The 11,777-nt window shown below is 43.3% G+C and overlaps 1 protein-coding gene across 2 annotated transcripts in view; it reads right to left on the minus strand.

Annotated features, from left to right (window-relative positions):
* The window catches only part of SASH1 (SAM and SH3 domain containing 1), a 185,687-nt gene that overhangs the window by 73,205 nt on the left and 100,705 nt on the right, over window positions 1–11,777 (minus strand). For both annotated transcript variants that reach the window (XM_065931175.1, XM_065931178.1), the window contains exon 5: window positions 1,187–1,227. In XM_065931175.1, coding sequence (XP_065787247.1) covers window positions 1,187–1,227 — 41 coding nt within the window. The remainder of the gene's footprint in view (window positions 1–1,186; window positions 1,228–11,777) is intronic.

Here is an 11,777-nt window from a genome sequence, read left to right on the forward strand (position 1 = left end):
TTCGCCTGGAGTACGGGAGACTTGGGTTCTATCCCTGGGTTGGGAAGATCCCCTGGAGAAGGGAATAGCTACCCACTCCAGTATTCTGGCCTGGAGAATTCCATGAACTGCATAGTCCACGGGGTCGCAAAGAGTCGGACACAGCTGAGTAGCTTTCACTTTCACTTTCTTGTAAGCTATACTCTCCCCTCCTCCCATTTTAATATTTCTGAAATGGAGGCACAGCTTTAAAAAAAAAAAAAAATGGCAAGACCTAACAATCTCCAGCACTGACCATATCCACTTTGTGTCTAATGGCATATCTCACTTAACACTCACTAATGATGAACATGTGATGGATTCCTGTTTCCATTTGGTGGATGAGAAAACTGAGGCTTAGAGAGACAAGAGACTTGCCCGGGATCATACCTAGGCAGCTGGTAGAGTCATGATTCAAATCCGAATCAAGGCCTGACTTCAGCACTTACACTCCTAATTATGACTACTTTGCCAGACTTTCTTAGACCGAAACAGAATAAAATGTGACAAAATCAGAAAAGTCGATTCTATAACCAAGGAAATAAACTATAGAACACCTGAATTGTGCAAAATCTTTCATTCAAAGGTTCCAAATTGAAGGATTTACCCTAAAGACTGAAGTAGGAAATGGCAACCCACTCCAGTATTCTTGCCTGGGAAATCCCATGGACCGAGGAGCCTGGTGGGCTACAGACCTTGGGGTCGCAAAGAGCCAGACATGACTGAACAATTGAGCACGCACCCTAAAGACGTGATCATGGGTAGGCTCAAGGATTTTCAGTGGTAGCAGCACTTCTCTGTGATAGAGAAAAAATTGCAAACAACTCACATGCCCAGCAAAGAAGAGACTGGCTGTCTGAATTATGGCACATCCACCATGACAGATTACTATGCAGACTTTAGAATTTTCCTGTAAAAAGTACTCAATCATGTAGGGACATGCTCAGGATATATTTCAGTTGTAGAATATGATCCAAATTAAGCTTTTTAAAACCCACATAAACACAGAAAGGAAGGGGAAAGCTGTACATCAAAATCTTAACAATGTTTATTTCTGGATGGAAGGGTTCTTTATAGGTTTTGTATGTTCACATATTTATATGTTCTATAAAGCATTAAAAGGAAATAATTCATTAGCAATGGTTAAACCAAGAAAAGGGGTACTGACCTACGGAGCTGTCTTCCGAGTTTGACTTATGCAGAGGATTCCTACAAAAGAAAAACAAGCGTGATTATCAAGGAGCCTTCCCTTCATGTGAGATCTGAAGACCCTCCTAACTAGTGAGACCCAGCATCAATCAGCCTAGCAGAGCCAGGCAAATTTCTACAGAATATTAACCAACAGTCTTTCCCAGCCATCTGCCGCCTTTCTAGAAACATGCTAATGTGCCATTTGTCAACACTAATTAAAGATTCACACCAGGGTACGACCTATATTAAATGAAGGGAATGGACTTGCCTGGGTGATCATTGAAGTGTCTTCCATTTCTGTGAATCATTATCTACATGCTAAGTTATTTCCATTAAGAGGTCCTTCAGGGACTTCCTTGGTGGTCCAGCGGTTACAAATCTACCTTGCAAGGCAGGGGAGGTGGGTTCAGTCCCTGGTCAGGGAACTAAGACCCCACATGCGATGGAGCAGCTAAGCCCACACCCGTGCGCCAAGACTACGGAGCCACAACAAAGATCCCCGCAGGCTACAACTAAGACCTCATGAGTCAAATAAATAAATACAGACATACTTTAAAAAAAATCTTTAATATAAATGGGAAGGAGAAGACCAATGAGAATACAGACCCAGCAGATGGGTAATAATGAGAAGACAGTCCCAGCAGATAAGTCAGGTGGTCATCTGGAGGAGAAACCAGGAGGGTGCAGAGGTCCAAGGACAGCAAGCCACAGGAGACTGGAAGCCCCAGGTAGGGAGCAGCCAGGATGGAGCTCCCCTGGTCGCTTGCTGCCATCTGACAAGTGTGCTACATGTATCACTAGATCTTCCAAAGTGCAAAGTGAAGCCAGAAATATACTCTTCTTTTTTTTTTTTTTTAAACAAGAGCTCCACCTTTTAAAGTGATGGCAAATAACTCAATGTTTTTAAAAATGTGTCCAAGTTCACTAATACATGTCTGGGCATCCGATTTGGCCCATCCCCTCCCTTCCCCCGGCTGCCAGCGTGTGAACCCGAAATGTGAACTCGGCCCCAGACCAGGTGATTAAGCCTTTCTCCAGAAAATACATGAACAGATGCCAACTTAAAGAAAGAAGGCAGGAGAACCAAAGAAAGTTCAAATTGTTTTTCTCAAAAGGGGAAGAGCCGAGGTGGAGCAGCATCTTCCACCAGGTGGGTCCAGAGCGAGAGGTAAGCACAGTGTCCCTGAGTTTGCTGAGCAGGAAAGCCAGGAAGAAGGAACCTGCATCAGAACAGAAGCAGGGCAGCTCAGAGGATTCACGCCTAATCTCCACTGCACGTATATCCACCCAGGGTGGAGGGCGGAGGCGGCAACCGGTGAAACACTCTTTAGTGTGAGAAGGGCAGAGTTCCGCTGACACAATCAGGAAGAGAAGTTTTGGGCTGGCCCAGAAGTTCACTCAAGTTATTCCATAACATCCTACAGGAGAACCTGAATGAACTTCTTGCCCAATACAGTGGCTGAAAAAGAGCCTATAGGACTTAAGATGACCAGACAAAGTCTGGGGTCTTCCTCTCACGCAGAGCCACCTGTGATAAGTCATCTCTCTTTGGAATAACTGCATCGATGCTGGCTGACCACTGACCAACATTTGAGAATGGAAGCACCTTCAGACCCCAAGTCTGCAAGAAAAATGTCTCCAACTAGCACAAAAGCTGGACTGACTCCTAATGTCCATGAGGGGACAGAGTTAAGAACAAAGAACAGAAAACGGGGAAAGGACCCGACCACTGAAGAGCTGGACTTGTAGCCTAGTTTCTCGCCCAGACTACCACGCTGCCAACACAAAAAGACGCAAGGAAAATCTACCTTGTCAACACATTTTGCCAGATTTAGCTTCCAAAATAGACTCTCTTCCTTTTGATCCACACAATAAATGGAAATAAACAAATATTTACTTGAAAGGCTTCCATGAAACAACCATCTCAATGTTTCATTCATTAGGTAAAATGACTCAGTGTTGATGCTATTATGAGTAAGGGACATGGACAATCATGAAGAAGTGGGGCTCACAGTGGAGGGAGGGTGATAATCGGGAACAAAATACACGCAAAGGAGAAGTAACGCCTGAAGGACGAGGGGGAAGGAGGGGAGAGGGCATGTGGTGGGGAAGTAAGAGTGGCAGGAAGGAGGAGGAAGTGGAGAATCTGCAGTCACACATGCGAGGAAAGTGTTCAGGGTCACGGAAGTAGAGGCAAGGCAACCGCCAGCAGACAGCCTGGCAGCGGACTGAAGCACTGGCTAGGTGAGTGGGGATTAAGGGAGGAAATCCTTCAAAATTAATATTGATGCTGAAGCTTTGAATTCTTAAACTTTGGGTTTTTTTAAAGCAAAATTTTATTCTGATTCATTTGTGGCTCAGTCTACCTTACTGGCAACTGTCCATGACCAACCAGCATCACCACCAGGCTTTCTGCAGATGACCTCTGACAGCAAAGGAAGTGGCACATTGAGTTTCAGACTCACTCTTAGGACTAGGAAAATCTTGACCTAACGGCTTAGTACCAAATATTTCAACTATCCCTAAGTCTTGATAAACCAGTTAAGTATGTAATAAACTAAAAATATGTATGTCTTTCACTTTTTCTGAAAGAAATGTTTCCGTGGGAAAATGGTCTAAAGAAATAGCAGTTTTTTCCAGTCCTTTGCTGATTTAGAATAATATGCTTTATTGAGTTGTGAGGAATCTTGCCCATTGTTTAACCCAATCCCAGTTTTGCAGGAAACCATAGTCTCCAGAGGCATAGGCTCCCTGACTGGTTAGAGGCCAGCAAGGAGCTGTACTGAGGCACTGTTAGCCTGGTTGCCTTTCCAAAACACACTCAAGTCTCCCTACCTGGATATAGTGCATATAAAGTTGTCTCAAAAATTCAAAGGTTGATTTCTAATTTTTCAACCCCTTTTTCCAAAGTTCACATTATAGAGAAGTTATGTTCTCACTATTACATAGTTATCACAAAATAAGTCAATATTTTCCTCTCTAAAACGCTGACTTAGAACTTCATTGTTTTTACCTACTTTCTTCAAATTACCATGCATTTCAAATATTTATCCTTGGATTTGCCTTTTTGATCTATTTGTTACACAAGTGCTTCTCCTAAGCATCACTTGCATTCCCCTCAGAATGCCAGCAGGTGGCACTGTAGTTTCTGTATTCAACTTGCTTACTGGGGCCAGCAGGGATTTTGTTTTCAAAATTTCACCAGTTCACAATCTAGACACTGGCCAAAGATAGCAAGCCAGTGTTTCATAAGCACGAGGCTTCCCAACTCATCAATTTGCAAAGGGGCAAAATACCATCATGTGAAGTTTAATTTGGATGCAGAGAATCGTCCCTGCAAACAGAAGCTGGCAGAGCAGCAGAGATGTAAAAAAAAAAGCCATCTCCTTCTCGAAACCGATTGGAAAATTCATCCAGCAGAAACAAAAATCAGTGAGGCCATCAAATCCCAAATTCGGATGGCAGCAGGTGGAAAGGGTCATTTACTGATCTCCTGGTAGAAGAAATTAACGCTCAGAAGTCAGCTCCAAAGAGACCTTCTTGTAAGACATCCTTCCAGCCAGACACTGCAGATCTGAACATGGCAGCCCGCTTCCATCCATCACGCTCACTGTCAACAGAGTAAAAAAGATGGGGACTTCCACAAAGATTTTGATGACTGGGAAGCAATCCGGTTGTACTTTGAGAATTAAAGCATATAATAATCATCAAATTTTGCCTTTAAAGTCTCTGAACTCAGTATCTTTTCATCAATAACTGCTATTAGACCCCCAAACTGCTTAAGCGTAAATATTTTTCCTCAAGACCCCTAACTACTCTAGTTCTCCCTGAAGCCCAAATTCACTGAAGAAAATTCATAAGGAGTGCATGAATTCGAATAAAAAAAAAAATCAACTTAAGGAACAGCATGTCTAGAACTGAGCCAATTCTTTTCATCCACAGTCCAATCACTGGCAAATTCTTTGTTAAGTTACTTTCTTCCTTTTTTTCACTCATTCATTTATTCAGTGTTTCTTTCATTCAATAAATAAATCATTCTGCGTCTAGCCTTCTCTGCGGTACTGAGAACATAGCAGTAAACAAACAATGGGTAAGATCCCTGTTCTCTTGGGGCGAGGATGGAGGAATGATCAAGAAGTGGGGAGAATTCTAGAAAGGATGGACAGAGCAGGCCTCCCTGAAGAGGTGGCAGATGAGCACACACCTAGATGATAAGCTGGCGTGCCACTGGCTCCCTCCAGTGGGGAAGATTGAGCGGCGAAAGGAGAGAGGAGGAAGCGAGAAGTCTCCTTTGGCCGCGTTCAGCCTTAGATGCTTCTTGAACACCACTGCAAAGGTATTAGGGAGACAGTTGGATACATGAATCTCAGTTCAGGGGACTCACTGAGGACCAGAGCTAAGCATTTAGAAGTCACCTGCATATTTAAAGCCAGGACACCAACCAACCACTGTGAAGAGACGCTGAGACAGAACTCAGGAGCGATCCGATATTTAGGGATCAGGAAAAGAAGGGGAAGTGGGCAGTGGGACTTCAGGGGCGGGGTCAGTGAGGAAAAGGAAAGCCAGGAAACTACACTTTCACCTTTTCTGGCTGGAAGAATAATACTAAAATCAATTTAACACAGCTTATACTACTGCCTCAAATGCCATACAGGGTAAATTCTACGTTGCTCTATTTTTTTCCATTGAATCTAACGCCTCACCGCAGAGGGGACCAGAAAGAGGAAACTAACAAAGGTCAAAATGAAATTCTTTATATTTGTTTACAGAATTCCACCTTGCCTAAGGACACACAGCTGGTCAGAGACAGAACTGGGTTTTAAAGCTTCATCCACTTCACTGAACATATTGCCTCTTATTTACATAAAGGAAACTCACATCACCTGATACGCTGGCTTGCTTTTTGGGTAAATTCCTGGAAGACCCTCAGAAGGATTTATGAAGAGAGAGCATGCTTTCAACCCCAAATGTGACCATGGCTTATGGGTTTATTAAAACGAAGTATTTCAGAAACACTTACTCAGTTGTGTTACTACCACATGTGTTACTACCTCTTGTCTGCTTCTGGAAGAAAATGAGGCCACAACATTGAGCTCAAACCCCGTTTTCTTCTGTCCATTTATATATAAATAGCCCAAGGTACCTCCAGGCAGAGACAGCTCTATCTCACTGCTACATACTTGGGCTGGCACACCAGAAAGGTAAAACAAACGCCCATGCATAAAGGAATTCCTAAAATAGACTGCAGGTCTGTGTTTTGATGCACTGCCCAGAAACTCCATTATAACCAAACAAAAAGGAAAGAAAAACTGTTCTATCATCATTTCTAAGAAAGGACCATGTGTTATATGTTACTGGAAAACCTATACTTAGGAGACTTTAAAGGTTCCTTTATCTTGAGTCTCCGGAAATACACTTTCCCATTAGTTTATTTCCTGCTGGATTTTGAATCAGGGCTTTTGCTGTGTCTGGGTCCTTGCCTGCTTCATCCCTTAGTCTGCCAAGACAGTCCCCAAGCCAGGAGCAATTTTCCTCAAGATGTAGAAAAAGAACTGAGGCATCTGTGCTATTGAGTTGTATGTGCACAGGGGAGGGTGAAGAAGGTAAACGGGGTAAGGGCCTGTTTAGCAGTTAATATTTACTTTTGCTTTATTCTCTCTCTGTTTTTTTTTTTTTTTGGCCATGTGATACAGCTTGCAAGATCTTAAGTTTCCCTGGAATTTGAACCTGGGCCACGGCAGTGAAAGCATCGAGCAAGTCCTAACCACTGGACTGTCAGAGAATTCCCTTCTTTTGCTTTATATTTACCTTATCTAAACATAACAAACTTGGCACTTCTCTAGTGGCCAGGTGAATAAGACTCTGCACTCCGAAGGCAGAGGGCCCAGGTTCAATCCTTGGTCAGGGAACAGGCACAGCTAAATAAATAAATGCAACAAATCACTCATATTCATATTTTGTATATTTAGTGACAAATCACTGTGCATAAAATAGGTAATTCTTTAGTTTGATATTTCAGGTAACAAAGATACTCTTCATATAGGAGCATTTCTCCTCTATTTAACAGAAATAAAATGAGACAAAATTCATCTCATACTATCCACTGTCGGCCATGAAAATTTAAGGGTCACCCCTTTTCCTAGCTGTGGGGTGAGGACTAGGATGAGACATCAGACACGGAGGGTCCCCAGTGCTGGGTGCTCACTCTTGAGGTCGGGCACAAACGCAGGGAGCAAGTACTCCTTAAATTCTGTACCCTCTGTAATCTCTTGCTTTTCCCTCAGTGGGGCCCTCCCCAGCCAATCACTGCTGTATTTCATGCTCACGATGGAAATTAGCTTGCAAACCCACAGGCTGGGATGGAAGGGAACTCTGCAGCCAAGCGGCTGGCATCTTGTTAGAACTCCCTGAAGACTCAGGATCAGTGACAACGCCGGTGACATGTTGTCATCCTGGTGAACACTCTCCATACGGGCTTCTCTTTCATGCCACAGTCTATTCCTGGCCTGTACTTTCTGGCTTTTTTCCTGAAAGGTCACCTTCCTAAGTGATCAAAGCAGGCATATGAAGAACCAAGTCCAAGGCCATGGCCGACACTGCATAGGTTCGGAGCTCACAGGCTCAGAAGCCAGGGACGCCCCTGACAGCGCTGCCACAAACCGAGGCCGGGTGTTCCTTCTTCGTGCGAAGTAAAGCAGTGTGATGCAAAGCTGTACCTACTTTAGTGCGCTGTTAGGGGGATTACAGGAGAGAATGCAGGTAAAGGGCTTAGAGTGGTGTTTGCCCGTAGGTGAGTCCTCAGGACACGTGACCACTGACAACCACTCCCTGGAGCCGCCCCAATCAGATGGATTCACTTGGTCTTCGCAGACTAATACCCCATCCTCATCCCACCGAGCCCGGCCACTGCTCAGCCCCTACTCCAGACTCCAGCGTTTCTGAATCACTAAGGTTCCTCTTTTTTAATTTTTCTTACAGTGGTACTGTTGTTCACTGGCTCAGTGATGTCCACCTCTTTGCGACATCATGAACTGCAGCACACCAGGCCTCCCTGTCCTCCACTATCTTACATTAACTTCTCTTTCTTACATAATAACTTCCCTCAAATAATCTGAATGGATGCGGTGACTCCTCGTCCCCATTCAATCTCATTTTATACAAGCAATTCATGTTTTTCCTAGAATTAAAAAAAAAAATCTAACACAACACTGCAACTATACGCCAATAAAGTTATTTTTCATAATATATCTTTATTTGGCTGTGCCGCGCCTTAGTGCAGCATGTGGGATCTTTGATGGTCGTTGGGGCGTGTGGGATCTGGTTCCCTGATCAGGGGTCAGACCTGGGCCCCCTGCTTTGGGAGCACAGTCTTAGCCACTGGAGCACCAGGGAAGTCCCTCCAATAAAGTTTTTAAAATTTTTTTCATACTTTCCCCCTGAACATTTTAAAAACCCACAACAAGTGAACAAGATGCCAGCACAATTTATCCTTTTTTTCAGCATAATGTAATTAACATTTGCTTACATCCTACTGTATTCCTTAAGCAATAAGAACTGTACAAATTTAGCTCACTGTGTTCAGCACAGTGCGTAGTAAAACACTTCTATTTTGATTTTGAGTAGATTTCAGCACAGATGCATACCGTATCATGGGAAACACTTCGGACCCATCAATCGCGTAATATTAACTCCTTAAAAGAAACGGCAGGGTTTCCAGGTTTATTAAGTGTGGATATTGTCTCAAAACAAGAATATCAGTCAATCTTTAATTCCTATTTAAAGAGGGTCTCTTACCACACAAATCAAATTCTCACACTTGGAAAGTGCTAGAAGAATATTTTGAAAAGTTTGACATTTTCAGCTATAGGTTTGGGTCCTTTCAACTTTTCCTTCTTTATGCTATCTTTGGTTTTTAAACTGCCACCAGAATCACTTTAGGTGAACTTCTCCTTCCACACAAGACATCCCAAGAGGAGCATCTTACTCAGAAAACTTCTGAGAGAAAGACAAAGCCAATCCGGGTGTGCCACTTGACGTCTAATGACAATCATTCCTATTATCCCTCAACCCACTGCTAATCTTGTTAGGTATGTGGAAGTTCTAGGTATTTAAACATGGTCTTTCCTGCTGCAAAGCAAGTGATTTTTTTTTTTAAAACATTAACTGCCGTCACATAGGAGAAGGCAATAGTAAACCAATCCAGTACTCTTGCCTGGAAAATCCCATAGATGGAGGAGCCTGGTGGGCTGCAGTCCATGGGGTCACCAAGAGTCGGACACGACTGAGCGACTTTTCACTTTCATGCATTGGAGAAGGAAATGGCAACCCACTCTAGTGTTCTTGCCTGGAGAATCCCAGGGACGGGGGAGCCTGGTGGGCTGCTGTCTATGGGGTCACACAGGGTCAGACACGACTGAAGTGACTTAGCAGCAGCAGCAGCCCTCACATAGTTAAAATGAACATAATGGTTTCTCTTCCACTTCTCAACTGCACTTTACAAAAGCAATTCATGTTTTTTTTTAAAAAAAAAAAAAAAAAGCACTAATGATCGAACAAGATGTTAATATGGAGATGAATTGGGCAGCTCACTGGTCTCTAGTTGTGAATCACATTATCTCTAATGTCTCCCCTGAGACCACAACCCAGGAAGCCGCCCAGCACAAAGGCTCACAAGGCAGGTTCTGGAGTACAACCGCCCTGGACAGTTCTACCATTCACTAACTAGCAACCCTGGACCAGCCACGTAGTCCCACTAAATCCAAGTTTCAAAGTATGCAAAACAGACACACTAATATTACTGAACACACGTGTTTTCTAGAGGTTTCAGTGAACTGTGACTTGCCCAGTATTGAGACCATGCTCGCACGTGATAAGCGGCATTACCAAGAAGCCGGTGATCGTGGACTGTGCCCTGTCAAATGACTTGGCTACCCACACTCCCTTGTAGCACGTGGAGGCCGGATGTCAGCACTGCCCTAGGAGACATAACTGGAATTTTACATCCTGGTGTTTCTGGGAAAGCTAGTGTTTTCACAGTGAAAAGAAATGACTCAGTTTTCACGTGTCTTTTGCCCTTTGCCCTCCCCCTTGTTCTACCTGAAACATGGGCAGAATGCCCAAGCAGTTGTCATTTTACTATAGGAAGAAAGTCACATACTAAGGATAGAGGAGAAGAGAAGATAATTCCTCAGAATACCTACCTCCAGACTACTTGCCATATGGGGGAAAAAAAAAAAAAAACTATATATATATATATATATATATATATATATATATATATGCCCCTGTTGGCCTCAACAGTGCAGACTTGGTTGTTAAGAAGTAAAAATGACAAACTTCTGAAAAGCATTGATGTGGGTTTACCAAGCACATTCATACACATTTCATTGGATTTCAGTCTCATACAGATCCTGAAAAGAACTAGTCCCACTGTATAGATGGAGAGACTGAGGCCTGGCGCACTCTTGGAAGTGACTCGTCCAGTTGTATTAATAACTGGGGCTTAACCTCAGCTCTTCTGACATTAAATTTAATGTCCTTCCCACTAAAAACCAGATGCACAACACTGTGAGCCCGAAGCAAAAACAGCGCGCATGTTCTCTCATTACTGTTACTGAAGGTACAATTTAAGTTAGTGGCTTGGTTACAAGAGTCTGCAGTTCCAGGTCAAGCTCTGACTTTTGGTGTTTCCTCAACAGGCATACACATTAAAGTATTCAAAACGAAAAGGGGGGCTTCCCTCGTGGTCCAGTGGGTAAGACTCCACACTCCTAATGGACAGGGCCCAGGTTTGATTCCTGGTCAGGGAACCAAGATCTCATATACCACAACTAAGCCTGGCACGGCAGCAAAGACCCAACGTAGTCAAAATAAATAACAAATAATTTTAAAAATAAATAAAAACATAAAAATTTAAAAAGATCTTGACCTTCGTCTTCACTCTCATTTTGGTATAATCAGTAAAAACGAATGCCTTCCTTTTATGGCCTCAATGTGACATATTTTATATTTTATATAAGTCTTTATACCTTCAAAATTATTAAATTACTGTCAATACCACAATAAAACAGGATTGTAGCACATTATTTTCACCACAAAAGCTAGTTTTTTTAATAAAATAAGGAAAAGAACTCTACAAAGCTTTGTTTACATTTTTAATGGCTGCTATTTATTCTGTAAATTGGACACAATTATTCCTTCCTTCTGGTTATTTCCCCCTTTAAAATGTACTGCATATGTGTAATAAGTATATGGTCCAAGAAAGGCTTTTCTGCAAGGAAATGTGGTCAAGATGCGAGGCCGGCTGGATCAACAGGCATGCATCTGCCTGCTCCGGCGGAAGGACGTTTGGTTATCACTATGCAAGACGCAGGCCCTCACTCAGGAGCAGGTGTGGAATCGGATTGCCACTCTGCCTGGTACCGGGTGCACACGGGGCAATTCACCCCAGCAGAGGCTGGCACGGTACGGAAAATCAGCCTTTGATGTTCTTATCAAATTGGCATGGACCAGCGGGGAAAGCCAGGCTGCAAAGAGCTGGCCCTGACTAGCCAGGGCCTCAGGATGGG

The sequence above is a fragment of the Muntiacus reevesi genome, chromosome 3 (assembly GCF_963930625.1).
Source record: "Muntiacus reevesi chromosome 3, mMunRee1.1, whole genome shotgun sequence".
Lineage (NCBI taxonomy): Eukaryota > Metazoa > Chordata > Mammalia > Artiodactyla > Cervidae > Muntiacus > Muntiacus reevesi.